A 23,050-nucleotide genomic window follows, 5' to 3' on the forward strand; every position below is an offset into this window, starting at 1 on the left:
GGAGCCTCGGGGAAACCTCCAGGTGGCTGAGTCCTCAAAACTAGGAACTCCTTAAGGAAGGGGCGGGGGGCAAGAAGGGTGACGTGAAAATGAGATCAGCTCTCAGAAAGCAGGACCATTTCCTAGACAGGACACGGTGAAAATGCCAGATGAGTAAACTGCTGAGCTCAGCTCAGGCTCTCAGGGCATTGTTTTTGGTGATGTGGATGCCAATGTTAAAAATGGCTTTTGAGAGAAGAATTGGACTCATGCTGTCAAGAGATGGGGCAAAGTATCTGGATGATGAGGCCACATGACAGAGATGGGGAATTCCAAGCTGGTCACTGGAAGCTAGTGGCAGGAAAGGTCAGATTTGTAGGATTCTTCCTAGGAGCCTCACTTGGTAAGACTCAGCATTAATATATCAGGACACTGGACATCTTAGGTCAGCACATGCCGGCATGGAATAGGGTACTTCCCGGCAAAGTGACGATGTCCTGCTTGTTGGAAAAGAAAGTCTGGCCCAGGCAGCTTCCCCTCTGAACAATGCTGCATACTGCCTGGGGCCTTTGAGCAGGGGTTACTCAATGAGAAGAGCAGTGTAGTATGCTAAAGTGAAAAGAGAATCCTGGAGGGAAAAATGGAAAAACAGGGGGAGACGTGCAAAGAAACCTTCAAACTTCCAAGGGTCTTATGTAGCTCGTTATCATCTTTCTGCTCATAATGTGATTATAGTCAAGAATGCAGGAACATTCCAGCAATGTTATCTTATTACAGATGGCTTCTTAAAATAAACATGATATAAGTATGGAGCACACATAGTTCAAAGGGAGGGATTTTCTTCCTAGGGAGGAAGTGAAGACAGAGGACAAGCTTTGGGATGGGTGGTGAAAGGCAGGGCGAGGGTGGGGGTTCCAAGGTGCTGGTCATCTTTGATACTTGATCTCGGTGCTAAGGGCTATACTCAGTTGGTGATAATTCATTAAGCCACACACTTATGTGCACACTTTTCTGTATGCATATCCCCCCTTTAAGTAACAGGTTGACAGTAATTCTAACATTCTGCACAGGGTAAGAATATTTCTTCTTTCTTTTCTTGGCATTGAGGGAGGAGGGTAAAGCTGAAGTACAATCGACAGCTCTAGTAAAAAAAAAAAATGAGCAAGACCAACTCTGGGCCCACTACTTAGAGACAGCAGGCAAAGTTCATTGTTGATGAATTTGGTGGCAGTGAGGGACACATCAGTAAACAGACCATCCATATTTTATTAAGCACCTCCTGAGTGTTGGCAGTTTTGACACAGAGAGAAGGAAGTATAAATCAAGGGTCTTTGAGCAGGTTAACAGAAAAAAAAAAATCACAGAAGCCAAGTAGGAAAATACTATTCTCAACTTTGGAAAAATTGGCAAAAGCAGGCCAAATGGCTCTATGAACATCAGAGAAGGGAAGGAAAAATAAGATAAAAACCGAGAGGGAGGAAAATCATAAGAAACTCTTAAATACAGAGACAAACAGGGTTGCTGTAGGGGAGGCAGGTGGGGGGTGGGTTAAATGGGTGATGGGCATTAAGAAGGACACTTGTTGGGATGAGCACTGGGTGCCCTAGGTAAGACATCAATCACTGGGTTCTGATTTTTTTTTTTTTAATATGAAATTTACTGTCAAGTTGGTTTCCATACAACACCCAGTGCTCATCCCAACAGGTGCTCTCCTCAATGCTCATCACCCACTTTCCCCACCCTCCCACCCCCATCAACCCTCAGTTTATTCTCAGTTTTTAAGAGTCTCTTATGGTTTGGCTCCCTCCCTCTCTAACTTTTTTTTTTCCTTCCCCTCCCCCATGATCTTCTGTTAAGTTTCTCAGGATCCACATAAGAATGAAAACATACGGTATCTGTCTTTCTCTGTACGACTTATTTCACTTAGCCTAACACTCTCCATTTCCATCCACGTTGCTACAAAAGGCCATATTTCATCCCTTCTCACTGCCATTCCATTGTGTATATAAACTACAATTTCTTTATCCATTCATCAGTTAATATAGCATCAGCTGATGGACATTTAGGCTCTTTCCATAATTTGGCTATTGTTGAAAGCGCTACTATAAACTTTGGGGTACAAGTGCCCCTGTGCATCAGCACTCCTGTATCCCTTGGGTAAATTCCTAGCAGTGCTATTGCTGGGTCATAGGGTAGATCTATTTTTAATTTTTTGAGAAACCTCCACACTGTTTTCCAGAGCAGCTGCACCAGTTTGCACTCCCACCAACAGTGCAAGAGGGTTTCCGTTTCTCCAAATCCTCATCAGCATCTATAGTCTCCTGATTTGTTCATCTTGGCCACTCTGACTGGAGTGAGGTGGTATCTCAGTGTGGTTTTGATTTGTATTTCCCTGATGAGGAGCGACGTTGAGCATCTTTTCATGTGCCTGTTGGCCATCTGGATGTCTTCTTTAGAGAAGTGTCTATTTATGTCTTTTGCCTATTTCTTCACTGGGTTATTTGTTTTTCGAGTGTGGAGTTTGGTGAGTTCTTTATAGATTTTGGATAATAGCCCTTTGTCTGATATGTCATTTGCAAATATCTTTTCCCTATCCATTGGTTGCCCTTTAGTTTTGGTGATTGTTTCTTTGCGGTGCAGAAGCTTTTTATCTTCATGAGGTCCCAATAGTTCGCTTGTGCTTTTAATTCCCTTGCCTTTGGAGATGTGTCAAGTAAGAAATTGCTGCGGTTGAGGTCAGAGAGGTTTTTTCCTGCTTTCTCCTCTAGGGTTTGGATGGTTTCCTGTCTCACATTCAGGTCCTTCATCCATTTTGAGTTTATTTTTGTGAATGGTGTAGGAAAGTGGTCTAGTTTCAATCTTCTGCATGTTGCTGTCCAGTTCTCCCAGCACCATTTGTTAAAGAGATTGTCTTCTTTCCATTGGATATCCTTTCCTGCTTTGTCAAAGATTAGTTGGCCATACTTTTGTGGGTCCAATTCTGGAGTCTCTATTCTATTCCATTAGTCTGTGTGTCTGTTTTTGTGCCAATACCATGCTGTCTTGATGATGACAGCTTTGTAGTAGAGGCTAAAGTCTGGGATTGTGATGCCTCCTGTTTTGGTCTTCTTCTTCAATATTACTTTGGCTATTCAGGGTCTTTTGTGGTTCCATACAAATTTTCGGATTGTTTGTTCTAGCTTCGAGAAGAATGCTGGTGCAATTTTGATTGGGATTGCATTGAATGTGTAGATAGCTTTGGGTAGTATTGACATTTTAACAATATTTATTCTTCCAATCCATGAGCACGGAATGTTTTTCCATTTCTTTGTATCTTCTTCAATTTCCTTCATAAGCTTTCTATAGTTTTCAGCATACAGATCTTTTACATCTTTGGTTAGGTTTATTCCTAGGTATTTTATGATTCTTGGTCCAATTGTGAATGGGATCAGTTTCTTTGTCTTTCTGTTGCTTCATTATTAGTGTATAAGAATGCAACTGATTTCTGTACATTGATTTTGTATCTTGAAACTTTGCTGAATTCATGTATCAGGTCTAGCAGACTTTTGGTGGAGTCTATCGGATTTTCCATGTATAATATCATGTCATCTGCAAAAAGTGAAAGCTTGACTTCATCTTTGCCAGTTTTGATGCTTTGATTTCCTTTTGTTGTCTGATTGCTGATGCTAGCACTTCCAACAGTATGCTAAACAACAGCAGTGAGAGTGGACATCCCTGTCATGTTCCTGATCTCAGGGGGAAAGCTCTCAGTTTTTACCTGTTGAGGATGATGTTAGTTGTGGGCTTTTCATAAATGGCTTTTATGATGTTTAAGTATGTTCCTTCTATCCCCACTTTTTTGAGGGTTTTTATTAAGAAAGGATGCTGAATTTTGTCAAATGCTTTTTCTGCATTGACAGGATCATATGGCTCTTATCTTTTCTTTTATTAATGTGATGTATCACACTAATTGATTTGCAAATGCTGAACCAGCCCTGCAGCCCAGGAATGAATCCCACTTGACCATGGTGAATAATTTTTTTTATATGCTGTCGAATTTGATTTGCTAGTATCTTGTTGAGAATTTTTGCATCCATATTCATCAGGGATATTGGCCTATAGTTCTCTTTTTTTGCCAGGTCTCTGTCTGGCTTAGGAATCAAAGTAATGTTGGCTTCATAGAATGAGTCTGGAAGTTTTCCTTCCCTTTCTACTTTTTGGAACACCTTGAGAAGGATAGGTATTATCTCTGCTTTCAACGTCTGGTAGAACTCCCCTGGGAAGCATTCTGGTCCTGGACTCTTATTTGCTGGGGATTTTTGATAACTGATTCAGTTTCTTTGCTTGTTATGAATCTGTTCAAGTTTTCTATTTCTTCCTGTTTGAGTTTGGGAGTGTGTGGGTGTTTAGGAATTGGTCCATTTCTTCCAGGTTGTCCAGTTTGTTGGCATATAATTTTTAATAGTATTCCCTGATAATTGCTTGTATTTCTGAGGGATTGGTTCTAATAATTCCATTTTCATTAATGATTTTATCTATTTGGGTCATCTCCCTTTTCTTTTTGAGAAGCCTGGCTAAAGGTTTATCAATTTTGTTTATTTTTTCAAAAAACCAACTCTTGGTTTCATTGATATGCTCTACTGTTTTTTTAGATTCTACAGTGTTTATTTCTGCTCTGATCTTTATTATTTCTCTTCTTCTGCTGGGTTTGGGGTGTCTTTGCCATTCTGCTTCTATTTCCTTTAGGTGTGCTGTTAGATTTTGTATTTGGGATTTTTCTTGTTTCTTGAGATAGGCCTGGATTGCAATGTATTTTCCTCTCAGGACTGCCTTTGCTGCATCTGAAGAGTTTGGACTGTTGTATTTTCATTTTCATTTGTTTCCATATATTTTTAAATGTCTTCTCTAATTGCCTGGTTGACCCATTCATTCTATAGTAGGGTGTTCTTTAACCTCCATGCTTTTGAAGATTTTCTAGACTTTTTCCTGTGGTTGATTTCAAGCTTTATAGCATTGTGGTCTGAAAGTAGGCATGGTATGATCTCAATTTTTGTATACTTATGAAGGGCTGTTTTGTGACCCAGTATGTGATCTATCTTGGAGAATGTTCCATGTGCACTCGAGAAGAAAGTACCTTCTGTTGCTTTGGGATGCAGAGCTCTAAATATATCTGCCAAGTCCATCTGAACCAATGTATCATTCAGGGCCCTTGTTTCTTTATCGATCCTGTGTCTAGATGATCTATCCATTGTTGTAAGTAGGGTATTAAAGTCCCCTGCAATTACCACATTCTTATCAATAAGCTTGTTTATGTTTGTGATTGTTTTATATATTTGGGGGCTCCTGTATTCGGCACATAGACATTTATAATTGTTAGCTCTTCCTGATGGAGAGACCCTATAATTATTATATAATGCCCTTCTTCATCTCTTGTAACAGCCTTTAATTTAAAGTCTAGTTTGTCTGACAGAAGTATGGCTACTCCAGCTTTCTTTTGACTTTCAGTAGCATGATAGATAGTTCTCCATTCCCTCACTTTCAATCTGAAGGTGTCCTCTGGTCTAAAATGAGTCTCTTGTAGACAGCAAATAGATGGGTCTTGTTTTTTTAATCCATTCTGATACCCTATGTCTTGTGGTTGGAGCATTTAGTCCATTTACATTCAGCGTTATTATAGAAAGATATGCGTTTAGAGTCACTGTGATGTCTGTAGGTTTCATGCTCATAGTGATGTCTCTGGTACTTGGTGGTCCTTGCAACATTTCACTCACAGAATTCCCCCTTAGGATCTCTTGTAGGGCTGGTTTAGTGTGATGAATTCCTTCAGTTTTTGTTTGTTTGGGAAAGCCTTCATCTCTCCCTCTATTCTGAATGACAGACTTGCTGGATAAAGGATTCTTGCCTGCATATTTTTTTTTTTTTTGTTCATCACATTGAAGATTTCCTGCCATTTCTTTCTGGCCTTCCAAGTTACAGGAGGCAGGTCTGCTACTATTCTTACGTGTCTACCTTTGTAAGTTAGAGCCTGTTTATCCCTAGCTGCATTCAAAATTTTCTCTTAATCCTTGTATTTTGCCAGTTTCACGATGATGTGTAGTGCAGAAGATCGATTCAAGTTATGTCTGAAGGGAGTTCTCTGTGCCTCTTGGATTTCAATGCCTTTTTCCTTCCCCAAATCAGGGAAGTTCTCAGCTATGATTTGTTCAAGTACACCTTCAGCCCCTTTCTCTCTCTCTTCTTCTTCTGGAATTCCTATGATACAGATATTGTTCCATTTGATTGCATCACTTAGTTCTCTAATTCTCCCCTCATACTCCTTTTTTATGTCTCTTTTTCTCAGCTTCCTCTTTTCCCATCATTTTATCTTCTAATTCACCTATTCTCTCCTCTGCCTCTTCAATCCGTGCTATGGCCACCTTCATTTTATTTTGCCCCTCATTTATAGCATTTTTAAGCTCCTCATGACTATTTCTTAGTCCCTTGATCTCTGTAGCAATAGATTCTCTGCTGTCCTCTATGCCTTTTTCAAGCCCAGCGATCAATCACCGGGTTCTATTCCCAAAGCCAAGACTACACTGTATGTTAACCAACTTGAATTTAAATTAAAAAAAAAATTGATTGCAGGCATAAAGGAAATAATAGAAACGAGCACAAAAGCTATACACACACAAAAAAGGCAGAAGGATCCCAACAATGGGATAATGGGTAACTGAGGGCAGAATCCTTGATCTCTAAAAGGACCACATGTGTAGAGTTTAATGCTAAATATGCCTGGTAGTCAAGAAGTACATTGATAACACAGGACAGGGAAACATCCAAATTTACCTACTTTGGCCTGCTCTACTGATGCGTTAAACCGAATATGGTCACCTCACCTTACTGATATACTCTTATCCGACATTAATCATTTTCCCCCAAGTTTCAGCCCTATTTGTAATTTCCACTCCAGCAGTACATGTGTTCCTTCACCAAACCATCCAAAAACTTCCTAGGTTCGTTCCAGGGGAAGGTGCTTCAGTGATGAAATGCCAGCATCAAAAATGAGTTTGGTCCCACTCCCCATCCCCAGAGGCCTCGGATCCAGCCACAGAGCCCCGGCCTACCTCCACGGAGATGTCATCCCTTGTGGCCAAGCTCTGGCTGACAGCTGCCAGCGAGGCCTGCTCAATGTCACGGATGCACCGGTTGATGCCATCGATGGAGTAGTCACACTCTCTCTGTCCAGGGGCCTTGTCCCTGGAAGAGACAGGGCAAGTCCAATAGTTCCTTGGGGTTCAAGTCCCACAACTTGCAGCAACACTGCTGGGGCAGGAGCCCAGTCTACCTTCTACCACATTTGATTGCTTTATTTAAGGAGTGAATCCTTAGGGCACCTGGGTGGCTCAGTCAGTTAAGCGTTGACTTCGGCTCAGGTCATGATCTCTCGGTATGTGAGTTCAAGCCCCACGTCGGGCTCTGTGCTGACAGCTAGGAGCCTGGAGCCTGCCTCAGAGTCTCTGTCTTCCTCTCTCTACCCCTCCCCTACTCAAGCCCTGTCTGTCTCTCAAAAATAAACATTAAAAAATTAAAAAAAAAAAAAGGAGTGAATCCTTGACTCTTGCTTGGGAAGGCCTCTCTGCATAGCCCATGCATTTCTTAATTTAACACTTGTGCTAACTCTGTTTCTAGTGAGAAGGATAGGATGCTGTTCTTCATTTCAGGCTGGTGACAGACAACTGCTAATCCAACAATTTGGACTTCACTGGCTTACGTGAATATTTATAAATTAATACGATAAATAATATTATAAATAAAAACCTTTGTATTATAAAAAGGTCAGTGTGATTTCCACTGTAAACATACTATACTCTCTATGTTGTATACTATTTACAAAGTCCTGTGGTAGGAGTTCAAATATTTAGTGTATTGTACTTTGTGAGGCATTAAGAGAACCATGGTGCTGAATTTCAAAAGCAATCGAAAAATGAAGTATAACCAAAGGAAAAGGATGCATTCCATGCTATGGGGTATGTGGCCAACTTAGAGATGTTATATTGACCCTGGGGATTTTTCAGGTTCATTCTATTGCCAAGGAGTTCAGAGATGTCCAGAGTTACTGTGGGACCTGGAATATTCTTTTTGTCTCTTTAGCCAAATAAGGTAACCTCAAATCCTGCTAAATACATAGTGGTGTTCTCTGCCTAAGCTCCTAGGTATAGACAATGTAGTACAATGGCTAGCCCTGGGACTAGAACCATCAGGCCTGGGGGTGACTGTGAAAATACTCCCTAAGTCCTTTCTGCCTGAATTCTCTCATCAGTAAAATGTGGACAATGGCAGTGTTTACCTTTCAAGGTTATGATGACGAAACACGGTAATACAGGTAAAATGTTCAGAACAAGGTTATGATGATGAAATACGGTAATACAGGTAAAATGTTCAGATCTGACATACAATAAGTGTTTAAGTTAGCTATTGTGCCCAGTGCTACCACTGGTCCCAAAGAGATACACGAAAAGATGATGATAATGATCAGGTACATTGCTATGAAACCCAAGTCCCATTGGATTTATCTACTTTCTGCCCTGTTCAGATGCAGGCCCCTAGCAATTTCTAGAGTAGAAACTAACCTGATAGATGTGATGAGACTCTTGATAGAGTCAGACACGGTGTGGGAATGTCCGGCTAGCACAGACCAGGTAGGCGGGTCTTTGGGGTTGATGGCCAGTGAGCGTGCAGTACGAATGAGGTATGATGAGCTCTCCAGCATGGTCTTGGCTGAGACCAGGATCGGTTCCTGTGCCTGGGAGCCCTGAGAGCAAACAGCAGAAGGGTCAGAGGGCAGGGTGCACAGATTAAGTGAACAAGTTGGGTCCTGGAAGGTCCCTTCTTTCCCAAGTCACTACCTGGGTTCTTCAGAAAGTGACACAGAGGTTAGGAAACCATGAAGACTGGTTCACACAGAGCCTGAATGGTGTGGACTTGGGTCCATGTTTGCCCTTAAATATCACTTTTGAGGGTGGCACATACCAAGAAAGAATCAGCCCTAAACTTAGGCACAGAGATTTTTCTCAATACATAAAATTAAGGCATTACCACTTAAGATGTGCATACCTTGAGTTTCATGAACTCTGGGCATGTATCATCATTGACAACAACAACAATGTCCTACAAGACAGGGCTTTTGGAGCTCTTAACTGTTCATGCTCATTCAGTGCCACATAAACTAGCCACAGACTGAAATATTACCTTTGCTGCTAAGATCCCTACCTCGGAGCTGATCTGGGCGGGAATGCTGACAAACTCAGGGTTGGATGCGAAAGCTGTCAGGTTCTCCACAGCTTCGATCAAGGGTGCGGTGGCAATGCGACACTTATTGCGGTTGTCTTCAGAGAAATCCCCATCCAGGGCCTGATGGGAGAAAACACAGAGACATTAGCCCATTGAAATGCACAACCCGCTTGTGGTCACTGTAATCATCTCCTGTTGGAAGAATGTGGTCTAGTGGGAATACTGAAAATGTTAGGGGAATTCCTAAATAAGTAATTGGAGAGATCACGCCATCAAGCAGAGGGACTCAATTAGCAATTATAAGAAATAAAGTTTAGTATGTAGCTCAGAAGGCACCTGACCTCAAAGTCCATCAATTTCCCACGCATATGACCTTCAAGCTGAACCATTTTCTTCCCCACTTTTCAGACTATAACCCTTGGGCTCTTTCCCTCCATTTTCACTCTAAGTCTATTCCCTCCCAAGTTATAAAAACACTTTACATTGTATAGCACTTTCAACTTTTTCTAACTTTTACCTGAATATCCCTGAGAGAATGATGGAGGTAGGGGTTCTATATCCGACATTTTGAAATGAGCAAAATGGAATCCAATGAGAAGGAATGGACCAGAACTACCTCCAACAACATCGGCAAATCTCACTAACGTATATTTACAGAGGCCAGTTGCAAAAATGTACTTACTGTATGATTCCATTTGTGCAAGCGCAAAAGAGGTTAAACTAATGTGAGGTGTTAGCAATCGAGTGACGCTTCACAGCAGGTGAGACTAAGGAGCACAAAGAGGGCTTCTGCGGGCTGGCCACGTTCTATGTCTTGATCTGGCTATAGCTCCCTATGTGTATTCAACTTAAGTTCACTGAACTCTGTACCTATGATATGTGTTTTCTTTCTATCCATCTTATGCTTCAAGAGCTTTTTTAAAAAAATAGTAGCAGGTAACACAGTGGCAGTGACTCATCAGTCACACGGCTGACTAATGGTCCAGATGAGAAGAATTCAGGAATGTAGTTTGTGATCCGTGACAGGCTGCCTGACAAAGGGTTAACACTTGGATTTGAGGTTCTCCAAACTCAGACCCTACCTCCTGAAGAACAAGACTGTTAGAAAGCCTGTGATCCAGTGAGAGTATCCCTTCTTCTAGGCAAAGGGTTACTTTTGAAAAGGCAGTTATACTTGTAGAAGAACGTAAATTTCTCCATTAGATGGCCAATTAAACTTTTAATTCAACTGTGATGAGCAATATATAAAAGCCAATTTGGACAATTAGTGCACAAAAAAACAGAGGCACCAGCATTATGAAACAAACCAGATCTGAGATGAGAACGTTTCTATTTTTCAGGAAGGCAAGAGTAGACAGGCACATACGCGATAAAGGCTATTTCTGAATAACAGCTACATTCCAATCAAGCCCTGGCTGCTGGGGACAATAATTACGCATCCACCATGCTAACATTTTCAGAGGAATTCCCGTGAGCCCTGCTAATTTGCCATCATTACTAATACCATGCATGCCTTGCCTCTGCTCATCCATAGGCAATGACCCCTATTCTAACCTCACCAATTCTGCCAATCTTCCAGACCCAAGAGCAACCCTATGTGCTTGCTCACATCTCTGGTTCACATATATGGCCTCTGTTCCAACTGCCACTCGTGTGCTCAGTCATTGTGGAGTTAGCACCGGTGACCTGCATGGTGTCTTGTTACTCTCGTCTTGTTACACTATCAACACCAATGATGCCTTGAGTCAGGCCCCGCCAGCCCCGCCAGCCTTCAGAGCAATCTGAGGATACGCTGGGAGGCAGGGCGGGTATTACACAGCAGGAGCCGGGCAGGAGTGGCCCCAGCATAGGCAAGCCGGCGTAACAGGCAGACGGCAGAAGTGGTCTTCGGTGTCAAAGGAACTCAAATCCCAGCCACACCAGTGGCCAAGGCCACCGCCTCCAGCTGGGATGATGTGGCTTCTAGCTCAATGGAAGATGCCAAGCCTCCCGTCAGTGATGCTCATGCGTCCTGTTCTTACCTCCCCACACTTTTCCCCACCCCTTTTCCACCTCCCACAATCTTCTCAGCCTATTAGGAAGGCAGACATCTGATCAAGCCAGCAACCTTTCTTTACTTGAACTTGTTATTCAAAATGCAAAGATGATTAGCCGAGGTAAATCCCAAGAAGCATTTTTCTAATTGTGCAGTTTCATAAACTGTACCAAGAGGTGAAGAAAGGACATATATTTTTTGAGCCTGGGCACTAAAATCACACATCACGCAGCCCACTGCTATTCATGGGACAGGACCTTGAATAATGTGGAACGGTGGGCCAAGCTACGTCAACCACTTTTTTTTTCATTTTCGAAAAGGAAAAGCTAGGGGCATCTCAGTGGCTCAGTTGGTTGAGCGTCTGACTTCGGCTCAGGTCATGATCTAGTGGTTCATGAGTTGGAGCCCCACACTGGGCTCGCAGCTGTCAGCGCTGAGCAGGCTTCTTCAGATGCTCTGTCCTCCTTGCTCTCCCTCTGCCCCTCCCCCACTCGGACTCTCTCAAAATAAATAAAACATTAAAAAAAAAAAAGGAAAAGCTATTTCCGCTGGAGGTAGCACTTAGCATCAGAGAGGATGGTTTACACAGATATTACGTCATTTCTGAATGCCTCTTCCACTCTGGGGATGGCTGAGCCACGCAAGTAACCTGAATATGCAAATCTGCTCACTGGTGAAATTTTAAGCAGACGTGACAGTTTTCGTGTAGACATCCCATGTCACAGAATGTCTAGTACCCCAAAGACAACAATGAAAGGGGTGAAGTCACCGAGCCAAATGCCCAGGCCCCATCAGGACAAGGACATTCTTGACCCCTGGGCCAGCTCCTCTGAATGTTCCCTTAGCAAAATCTCACAGGAGTCTGGGAGACCTAATTTCTGCACGTGTACCAGAATCAAACATTCACGGACTTTAAGGGGTTGGGAGGGACCTTAAGACCTTAAAGATTTGGGACCTTAATCACAAATCCCTAACGTTCTAGATGATAAAACCAACACCCAGAGACTGGCACGCTATCCAGGCTCAGGCCTCAAATGACAGCCTGTGACCCCTGCCTCCCTTCTCTCCTGACCTTGGACAAAGGCAATAAGGAGGAAGAGAAACCCGCGAAGTTTTTCCCTTTTTCTTCCGAAAACAAAACGAAACGAAACACAACGCAACCTACTTTACCAATCCAAACATAAAGATGAGCAACAACATCAACATCGATTAATGAGAGCTTGATCGGGCATCTTTGGTACATTCTGGAAATGCTTCATTGCAAAACCTGATCTTCAACTCCGCTGTCAGACTCAAGGCCACGCTTTCACTTCTCAGAAGAGTAAAAGCTGTCGTACAACTTCTACCTGGCACCGAAACCTGAGCGACTGCACATTTAAAACAGCATTCCATTCCACGTCTGTGATTTAAGACTAGGTAATGAGCTGAATGAAGAAAGAAAAGCAGCTGACCTCTGTGGGGTGACCAGTGGAAAGACAGCGACCGTGGGGAGGGGGTCTGTGTGCTTCTAACGTGTCTGGCATTTAGAGCAACCTGCCAGGGAGGAGGGTGCGGATAATTTATTCTTGCTGAGCCAAGCTCTGGGATTTTAAAGAACGCCCTTGGTAGCAGTTTAAGGTTCCCAGAGGCACACATTCTTAGGGTGCTGACAACCCATCACAAAGGTCTGTTCCCTGGTCTTCAGTGTCTCTCTGGCTGGGTCCCCCTCCTTTCTTTGTGCCTATAGAGGTGCGGCAACTGGGATTTAGGGTTGGCCACATTGTCATGGTGAGAAGAAAAAAGAGAAGCACTAGGAGGCCTAAAACAGAGCAAAATGCAGCTACCAGGGCAGCTGTTTTAAACTTTTAGGGAATTAAATATTCATTTTTTTTGCCGCCTGACAGGATTCTTAACCCTTCCTTAAAATAGGAAATCCACATTCAGTATATAGTGTGGTGAGCTGCAGTGAAATGACCATGACCATTTTCCTCTGAGTAAATTAAAAACAAGGCTCATTGTCCCTGGCCAATCCTGCCCCGTCCCCCCAGGGGGAATTGCAAAACCAAGCACATTTCAGCCAGTTGAGGGGCATTAGGTTCATTTCTGTTCCTTGTGCACTGCTGCTACTGGATCCCAGGGAGGTCACAGAGGCGAGGCCTTCGTCTTCCCCACCTAACAATCCCACCGTACCCGCCTCTGATGTTCCTGCACAGGCCTATCTTTCAGGCCATCACAAGAGCTCATTTGCCGCCGGGAATTGCAAAGAGGGTTGGACACCGTGAGGGGAATCTGAAAAGAACAGGAGGTCTTAGCAGAGATGCTTTATACAGAGATAGGTCAGGACTTAATACTAGGAGGAGACAGAAAAGAAAGGTTCCTGGCAATTTCTATAGGACAGTTTCCTTCCTTTTTTCCCTCCCGTGGTCCGTCTAAATATAGTCTGTTTTCTAATGATCAGAAGATGGCCAAGCTTAACTGAAGTCAGTTAATCATACAGCAACCACTGATGATGTCACTCCCTTCAACTCTACTGCTGTCTTTCATCCTGCCACCCCCAATTTGCACATAAGGAGTGTAAACACACCAAGGTGTTTCTTCCCAGGTTAGCTGGATTTGAACAGGATGCTGGGGTAAGAGCAGGATCGAGAGCGGAAAGAGCAGGGGCTCCAGGTCTGGGCTGCAGTTCCCATCTGCCACTTACTGGCTGGGTCACCTTGGGTAAGTCACTGAACCTGCTAGCTCCTAGTGTCCTGACTGTAAAATGGGGGTGACAAGCACAGGGGATTTGTATGAATTGATGAGTAATACACACAAAACACTTGAAACAGGCTTTGTACAAAGCAAGCAGCTAAAAATGTAAGCTTTCTTAGTTTCTATGGACTATGATGGTAATTAAGGTAAGCTGCCGCCCGGATCCCAGGGGCACCTGGTCATGGCTTTAATTTGTTTCCAACCTATCTCATTATTGTCTTCAAATAGGCAGGCTTTCCTTTGACGCAGGCTCTTTGTTTAGACAGCTAAGAAACTGCTGACAGGGCTAAGTGCCCCCTGCTCTCCCCCGCCAGCTTGCTGTGTGTTCTCCCCTTTGCTTCTGGCTGGCTCAGCTTGTGGATGGACTTCTCCACGTTATTAAAGTGGCTCTGTGTAGTGCTAGGAAAATGAGGGGTGTGGTACCCTATCCTCTGGAGAGGACAGGGGAAAGTCCCATTACTCCCGGGCTTGCCCGACAACAAAGCAGGTGACCCTCCCTCAATGAATGTGACAATCTTTAAGTAAATATTAAGCCTCCAGTGGCTTCCCCAACCTCCTATGGGGGTTGCTCACCTTCCACAACAGCCATCTTTGGAGGTTTGGATCTAGGGGGCGAGGTGCTGGGCTCTTTGCCTGTGGTCTGCTGTTGAGCTGTGGTTCTTTTCCCCACAAGGTCAGCTGCTAGCTGCAGCTTGGTCCCCGCTCGGGGCAGACAGGATTTGTGACTTTATCACCCACCTATAAATACTATAGGCCAGCCGCTGCAATTCCTTCCTCACAAGGGCCCCTACCCCTGCTCCTCCCCCAACCAGTCCATGGCCTTTAACACAAAGATGAACTTGATAGAAACATGGGACGTTCTATTTTAAAAATCAAGTACTCCATTTCAAGCATTTAAACAACTTTAAACAGAATAGGGATCAAAGGATAGATTAAACTGAATTTTTAAAGTGACTTCCCACAATCTCCCATTCCCTTCTCCCCTCCACCTTCTCTCTAGGTCCCAATAGATGTACCAAAAATGGCAGACCCTGTACCAGAAATTCCCTGCAGCAAATGAGCTCAAAACCACCCTACATTAGCTTACTGTTTGAGTAAACCCAAGGTATTTGCTACCCAAGCATAGTGCCAACAAATGCCTCACGGCCAACCTCTTCCCGATTTCTGCCCCTAAGCTTCCCGTGTACAGAATTTGGAGACGCCCTCCCCCATTATCCAAGAAGGTTAGTTGAGACCAAGGCTGTTGGTTTTTCATGATAAGTATCTCCATTAGTAAAGGACTCCTCCTTAGTGATTTGAATCAGGAGTGAAGCTTCACTAGACACAAGCCTTAGGGGACAAAGAGCTTAAATCCTGCAAAGATCTTTTCCGTCGGCAACAGGTGACACAGGGGTCACGACGGTCTCAGCTCCGAAACCTACCTTGATGGTCTTCACCAGGTTGGCAGTGCTGTTGGCGACTTCCTTGGCTGACTGGACAAAGTGCCTCTTGGCCACTGGGTTGGCTGTCTTGGATGAGGCGATACGACAGGCGTTGCACAGGGCCGAGGTGTGCTTGGCGACAATTGTGGCCGCGGAAAGAACCTGCAAAGTGTGGAGCTGGGTTGGGGCATCCCATGCTCAGTGCCAAGGAGTCCACCCTGGTCTGGAGCCCTGGATTCCTCTTCAGCTCCCATATCTGTCTAGGGCCTGTGTAACTCCAACATGTGTGTCTAGCTCCACTGCCCCAAAGTCACTCCAGGAAAGCAGGGGACAAGAATTACTAAGCAAGAGAGAACGAACAAAAGGAAAGGAAGTGATGCTTCCTTACTGGGAGAGGGCTGGACTCCAGAGAGTCTTAAAGGAGATCCAGGCAGCTATGATTCATGACCCTTGGCCAGCCAAGAGGCAAATGGTCCAGGATCTAGGCCAGTGCTGCCCAACACGAGTAGAGTGTGAATGACACGTGAAATTTTAAATTTTCTAGTAGCCTCATTAAAATAAGCAAAAGGGTGCCTGGGTGGCTCAGTTGGTTGAGTGCTGACTACGGCTCAGGTCATGATCTCAAAGTTCACGAGTTCGAGTCCCGATTCGGGCTCTGTGCTAATGGCTCAGAGCCTGGAGCCTGCTTCAGATTCTGTGTCTCCCTCTCTCTCTGCCCCTCCCCCACTCACACTCTGTCTCTCTCAAAAATAAACATAAAAAATTTAAAATAAGTAGAGAAAACCAAGAGAAATTTATTTCGGTCGCTTATTTAACTTGATAGAGGCACAATATTTCATTTCACCAGGTAATCGATTTAAGAATTTGAGATTTTACAATCTTGTCATACCAAGTTTCAAGCTCCAGTGTGTATTTTACACTTACAGCCCATCACAACTTGGACTGGCCACGTTGCGAGTGCTTAATGGCCACAAGCAGCGTGTGGCCACCACACTGGAGCCCAGGTCTAGAGGAGGAAAATAAACATCAAGGTGTAATAGCTCCTTCTTCATGCACAGGTGGACTGTGGGCACCTGATTAAGGGGTCTGGGCCGGGCATCTTCCAGGCTCCACCCCCAACCCCAATGGCTCTTGTGAGTCACCCGATCCACTTGGCTGAGTTTGGTAACACATCTTTGACCTTTATCGGACAGGTTGGGAGGTTAGGTGCCTTGATGTATTCCACGCCAGCTCTCAGGCCTGCTATAGGTCAGAAGACCCCTCTATTGCCTCCTGAATGTAGGTCCTTCTCCAGCCTCAACTAGGCCTGTCTCAGGGTTCACAGTGGCTGTGGGACTCTCAGGCTGGCTCGGGGGGCCCTACAGGCCAGGCCTTGTTTCTTCAGCACACGCAGCTTGAGTAAGTGAACAGGACTCCATGACACTTGAGTAAGGAGTGTTGCACGTATGGTCTAGTCCTAAAATGCCTCTGTGGGTCCTTAGTATACTTTGGATTTGGATTCTGGCTCAGTACCACCGTCTCTGTGAAGTAAACCTTGACAGCCCCTCCGAGTTCATCCCCTGTTCCCCCGTGCATCCCTGGTGCTGTCATCACACCCCAACCATCCCATCTTCCAAACTTTATCCAGAAGAGTGGGTGCCAGGGCAGAGGGGATCAGGTCCTCGTGTTGACCCCTAGTGCTGAGCACAGAACGAGCACTCCACCTATGTCCTCTGACCGGAATGAAATCATGAGACTCCTGATGACTCTCTCAGTGATTACTTCACTCCTCCTGCCTCCAGTACCTCATTTCAAAGCACTGACAGACTGGCACACTCACCACATTTTGCAATATCCCCCTACCCCCTCACGCTCCTGAGTTGTTATCGGCAGTGCTGAGTTTACCTGACTTTGCGAGCTCCGAGAGAACAGTATTCTTTACTCGTTTCTCACAGTCTCCTACCCACCACCTAGGACAGCTTAAGGACTCACAGACCTCACACCCACGCCCCATGGTTACCTGTGACGGGCTGCTGCCGGGGTCCACCAGGTTCTGGCATGCCATCTGGATGGCCTGGTTGGCCCTGGCAAACTGGATGGGGTCCACAAGGCCCTGGTGGCCCGCCTGGCTGTTTGGATCAGAGATGCCCACCAGGTATGCAGCCTGGAAACGGAGGAGGAAACCACAGCTCAGACTGTCTGTGCTCCTACATGAGCCTGTAGGGGACAACGGCCTGGCAATGCAAATGTAGCATTCTCAGGGGCTCCTTAGTGCACGGTGGTGAGGGTAATCTCATCAGTGAGGGTTTAAGGATACATGGGCCGATGGTGGCAGGAGTCTTCTGTAGGCTTCTAGGAACGAAACCTCTCTGCGCCTAAGAAAGCCTAAAGAAGCTTTTCTATGGGTCATGAACAAGGATGAAGGCAGCCCTGTGTGCTGCTGGTAGCCATCTTATGAGTCTAAGGGCACCCAGTCTGTGTTGTGTGAAGCTGACTCTTTGACTGGAAGATGGGAGAAGCACAAGAAAGTGGGTGTAGACCAAAGGCATGAAGCTGCTAGGTCACTCAACCCTGGAGCCTGTCCTGCACGGAAGTTTCTGGTCTCACAGCCTAATGCATCCTTAGTGTTTAGGCCCGCATTTCCAATAGTAAGTAAGGAGAATGCGCAGGATGGCTCAGGAGGGCAAAAAAACCCAAAACCAAACAAACAAAAAAAGGCAGTATTTGCTCTCTAAGAGGACAAGAGGCTCTAAGAGAAGGTCTTCTCTTTAAAGCCCTTTGGATGGGTTAGTCAAATCACAGGCAGACAATGAATCTGTGAGCGGGAATTTTAACCTTAAGTCATTTCCTGTGAGATTTGAGGGGCAAGATAATTTCATCCCCCAAACTAGGGAATGTTTCCCTTTGGTTCAGTAAAATCTTTCAGGCTCAAGGTAATTGTCAAGTGACAAATCCTTCAAGGTAAGTGCTGACAATTTTTGAAGCTTCAGTCACATGAACCCAATAATTATCAGAGATGCACAGGACAGTTGAACAAAAGCAAGGAACATGCCCGATCACATCTTGGCAGGATGGTATCTAATTTTTTTCTCCTTCTGATCCTAAAAAGAGCATGACTAAGATTTTTGCATTTTTAAAGCTTCAGAGAGAATGTGAATTATGTAATACCCATTTGTTTTCTCCTCATAACAACTCATCTGTAAAAATGGTCTTAAACACACACACACACACACACACACACACACACACACACACACACATACACACACACACACACAAATCTGGCCTCTGAACCCTTATGCTGGGTCTGCGGTGTTCAGGGTCTCACTGTCCTTGCCAGGCTGCTCTGCTCCTGGGGGGGTAACTGGCTGATGTTTTGTCTAAATGCCCCAGCCATCACAGGAACCTCCGCCTTTACCATGGTTTCTATGATGGTGGTTGGAGAAGGAGCTGTGGCTGGAGCTCCCCCATGCCCCACTCTCCACAGGGATCTGGTACTCCCCTGCAGCTGGAGCTCCCCCATTCCCACCCCCCCACCCCCCACCCCAGACATCTGATATTCCCGGTATCCACAATCTACCATGGGACACAAGCAAAGGACATAGGCCTTAAGGCTAGAAGGCCTGCATCACAGGGCCTGGGGGCCAGTCCCTTACCTGGGCTGCAGCCTCTGTCAACCCACAGAGGGCCTTGGACGCAATCCCCACACACTCCCCAAAGGCAGGGAGGTCCCCGGTCTTGGCGTTCTGTGAAATCCCTGCCATCGACTCGCCCAGAACCTACAAAACAACCAACCAGTGATACTCTCTGAGCTTAACATTCAAGGCCACTTCATTGACAGTATTTGCCATTATTTTTCTTTATTCACATTAAGAGGAGATTTAAGAGAATTCTATCATTTCTGTTCCATACAGAGAAGTGAATAATGAAAGTATGAACCTTTCATCTAAAAGTTACCTACATCTCAAAGAGACATAGTTAGTATACACGAATCAATCAAGTAAAATCTATATAGGGCATGCCACAAGTTAGTGGTCTAAACTGAGAACTGTTAGCTCCCAGAATATAAAAATCAGATACGTAAACTGTAGGTAGTCACACCCAGGAAGCAGAAGACATACTCTAGGTAATATTATTTACTTACTCATTGACAGCAAAATTTAAATATGTTTTTGTTAAAAAGTACACACATACACACACACACAGATGGGTGATCTGAACACTAAGACTATTTCCTAATTTTTTAAGTATTTCCCCTTATTCTGAAAATCATTGATGTATTTTTTTCCCAGAGGTCTTTAAAATAACAGATAAAAGGGAGTTTAATATTTAAAATCTAACCCAGAAAGGTCAAGGATCCTACAGAAAGTCACATAGAAGGCACATGGGCAGAGGCAGGACACCTGCCCCGTATCTAGTCTCAGCCCAATGCACAGCAAGCCAGTCCTGACATCACAACACAGATGTGCCCCCATGTCCCCAGAGCTAACGTAAGAGTGATGTACACAAACACACACTTGTGCTCCAAGCATGAACTTGGCATTGCCAGCTGCTCATTATCTGTTTCTCTCACTTGTATTTCACTGCAATGTGGATTTGAAGCATTCTTAACAACTCCGGTATTACCATCACAAGTTAGTGTTTCTCAACCTTTTAAGCCATCATTATTGGTCCACTGAGAAGTCTATTTAGCCTCCCCACCCGCAACTGCCACCCATATCCAAGTAAATACTAAGAAATAAGATTCTGTTGAGCAAGGTTAAGGTTTAGCAGGGGGTGGGGACACAAATGACTGTATTATTTAGATTTTCCATTCCTCCTACCTCCCCCACAAAACTCCGAGTTTTTCAGTCCCCTCAAGAATGCATGCCATCAACGGAAGGCAAAAAGAACACACAAGAGGGTCTCATAAAAGCCAGGGTTAACTGACAGGCTTTCCCCTGCAAGTTGGTCCCAAATGAAAGAAATCTATGATTCGACTCACCGTAAGACTCATCCATGATATGGTCTAACCATTGTATCTCAAAGTGTTATTTCTGGACCGCATTGGCAGGGACCTGGGGACTCGTCAGAAATGCACAATCTCAGCCCCACCTCAGATCTACTGAATCAGAAACTCAGGGGTAAGGTCCAGTAATCTGTGTTTAACAAGACCCCTAGGTGATTCCGAGGCGCAGCCAAGCTTAAGAAGCATTTGAGCAAAGGGCTTCATGATGATGTAGTCACACAGAGTGGCTGCAGGCAGATACATACAAAACCATCTAGATTTTTCCCCACAATGAGGAGGAATGTTAACAGCACAGACAGCCTTACCTTGGAGTTTTCCATTACACTCTCAATGCAGTCAAAGTAAGAGAGGTCACTAACAGGTTCATTAGGATTGTCCAACATCCCCTTGACAGTCTACAGAAGGAAAACACAACTTCAAAAGCAAGCCAGTGTTACAGAATAAGAGAAATCCAACGTCATATGAACTAACAACTTCCCCTCCCTACAGAGAATTCTGGTCATGATCACTCATGTCTCCAGATTCTTGAAAGGAATTTAAAGGGTTTTATCTGTGACTTCAGATCTTCCGCTGGCAACAAAAACATAGACAGCAAGGAGGAGGATGTCTCAGGTTAGCTTCAACAGAGAGGAGAGTCTCCTGTTCACACATTTGGAGGAGAAGCATGGTATTCACAAAAGGGAGAGATTTTTTTCTTAAGAAAATCTAAAAGCTAATGCCCGACAATAGTCAATTAGCACAATTTCTCTGCTGAATAACTCCAAGGAGTTTATATTTCAAGGACACGTTAACTCATTTCTACTTCATGAGGAGAACCCTTAGTTTTCAGTTCTGGAAGCTTTTCATGAGTAGGCATGAAAGAAGGTAACCCTTCCAAACTGTCCACTGAGATGGTTCATTTATTTTTAATTCACAAAATATAGAAAATATTCACTCCCGTTGAGGTACCCATCAAGGAGCCGGGTATGGGGCTTGCTCCTTTGTCTCCAGTCCACTGAAAATCTTCGCTAGCTCTCAGATTGTAATTATCCCCGACAGTCACATACGAGGGAATTTTCCAGGGGAGGCGAGTCCGGGGATGTAGCCATCCAGCCTCCTCTCCAGTGAGGGAGAATGTACATTAGAACCCAGCAGCCTTTGGGGGCACAGCCAACAAAGACACCGTCGTTGAGGTACCAAGGATTGGAGACGTCATGGTGGAAACTGCTGAGTTACTAAGTTAAAGATCTCAGGAAAGAGGGCAGCATAAAGAAGTTCATTTCATTCAAGATCCTCCTCCCACTCTTCACACAATAAAAACTGTTTTAGTCACAGCAACCCTGAAAGAGTCCTAATTTTGGCAACCAAGGATACAGTGAAAGGACAGAGTATTTGCATCTGTGCCCACAGATCTTAGACCCAGCTCACATATCCTATTTGTGGATGTGAACAGACCAGGATAGGGCAGTAATCTACCCAATGTAGGGAACAGCCTCCACTGTTTTCAGAATGTTTTAGGCCAGTGGTAACAAGCCTCTTCTCACCTCCAGCTGTGCACCCTGGCCTATAGTCCCCAGCAGACTGGGCCTCAATCAAACCATGCAGAAGCATGGTGGGTGTTCCCATGCTAATCATCCAGAAAACTAAAGGTACATGGGGTACAACCAACCCCTATCTATTGAGTTATCTCTTTGGCTGTTTCAATATAACGTGCACTGCTTAGGACTGCTTTACATACAAGTAGGCACGTTGATTTTCCATTTACCCACATACATGCTAGAGGCAGACATGAATTCTCCATTATAAATAAACCCTGAGCCTGAATATAAATTGAAGAGCACCCACACTGTGTTCTGGGCCACTAGGGGTCCCACCATCGCCTTGATCCTGTAATAGGTGTTACTTCTGGGTTTCCACTCATGTGCCCCCTACAGTGACTAACATGAAATGAATGGGAAAGTCATTTTTACTCAAAAAGAACATATATCCAAGTTTCTCCCACCTGCCCCAGCGTAACAACTCCAAAACTTTTTAGGTGGAAAGTGCCCATCTTCAGCCTGCACCCAGGCCTCTTCCTATTTGAAATAGAGAATCCTTGAACAAATTAACCCTCATCCTAGGGGAAAAAGGGGAAGCAGAAATGATACTCCTACCAAATCTAACTTTGATTCCTTCCCACTCGGACTGAAACTCTGGCCCCAATAGTCTTATAAGAAGGATATAAGGCAAGAACAGAGAAGAAACTGACCCTTTCCAGAAAGGACAGAGAGCCACACCCTCTTAAATCCCCAGCAGCCTTCACAGGGACTTACCTCGAGCTCCCGCAGGGCATTATCACATTCTTTCTGTCCAGGAGCTTGCTGGGTGCACAGAGTGATCAACTGATTGATGCTCTCTGTCACAGCTCTGGGACAGAAACAGATAAAGGGTTTTGTTTTGTTCTGTGAATACCAACATTTCCCCAACAGTGTTTTCTGGTTCACCAAAAATACAAGTAAATCACTGTCAAGGATGGGGTCCCAGGAGCCTCGGTGGCTCAGTCAGTTAAGTGTCTGACTTCGGCTCAGGTAGTGATCTCTCGTGGTTTATGGTTTCGAGCCCTGCGTCAGGCTCTGTGCTGACAGCTCAGAGCCTGGAGCCTGCTTTGGATTCCGTGTCTCTCTTTCTGCC

The 23,050-nt window shown here is 44.6% G+C and overlaps 1 protein-coding gene across 1 annotated transcript in view; it reads right to left on the reverse strand.

The window, feature by feature from the left end:
- TLN2 (talin 2) overlaps positions 1 to 23,050 on the reverse strand; it is a 199,780-nt gene that overhangs the window by 81,865 nt on the left and 94,865 nt on the right. Inside the window, exons 30-37 of the mRNA XM_047075024.1 lie at positions 22,693 to 22,786; positions 20,707 to 20,796; positions 19,050 to 19,172; positions 17,414 to 17,557; positions 15,415 to 15,576; positions 9,208 to 9,348; positions 8,568 to 8,749; positions 7,062 to 7,194 (exon numbers count right to left, since the gene is read on the reverse strand). Of these exons, the coding sequence (XP_046930980.1) occupies positions 7,062 to 7,194; positions 8,568 to 8,749; positions 9,208 to 9,348; positions 15,415 to 15,576; positions 17,414 to 17,557; positions 19,050 to 19,172; positions 20,707 to 20,796; positions 22,693 to 22,786 (1,069 nt within the window). The remainder of the gene's footprint in view (positions 1 to 7,061; positions 7,195 to 8,567; positions 8,750 to 9,207; positions 9,349 to 15,414; positions 15,577 to 17,413; positions 17,558 to 19,049; positions 19,173 to 20,706; positions 20,797 to 22,692; positions 22,787 to 23,050) is intronic.

Source organism: Lynx rufus, unplaced genomic scaffold, assembly GCF_022079265.1.
Source record: "Lynx rufus isolate CCGP_SWC_20201006 ecotype Redwood Valley unplaced genomic scaffold, mLynRuf1.p SCAF_13, whole genome shotgun sequence".
Taxonomy (NCBI): domain Eukaryota; kingdom Metazoa; phylum Chordata; class Mammalia; order Carnivora; family Felidae; genus Lynx; species Lynx rufus.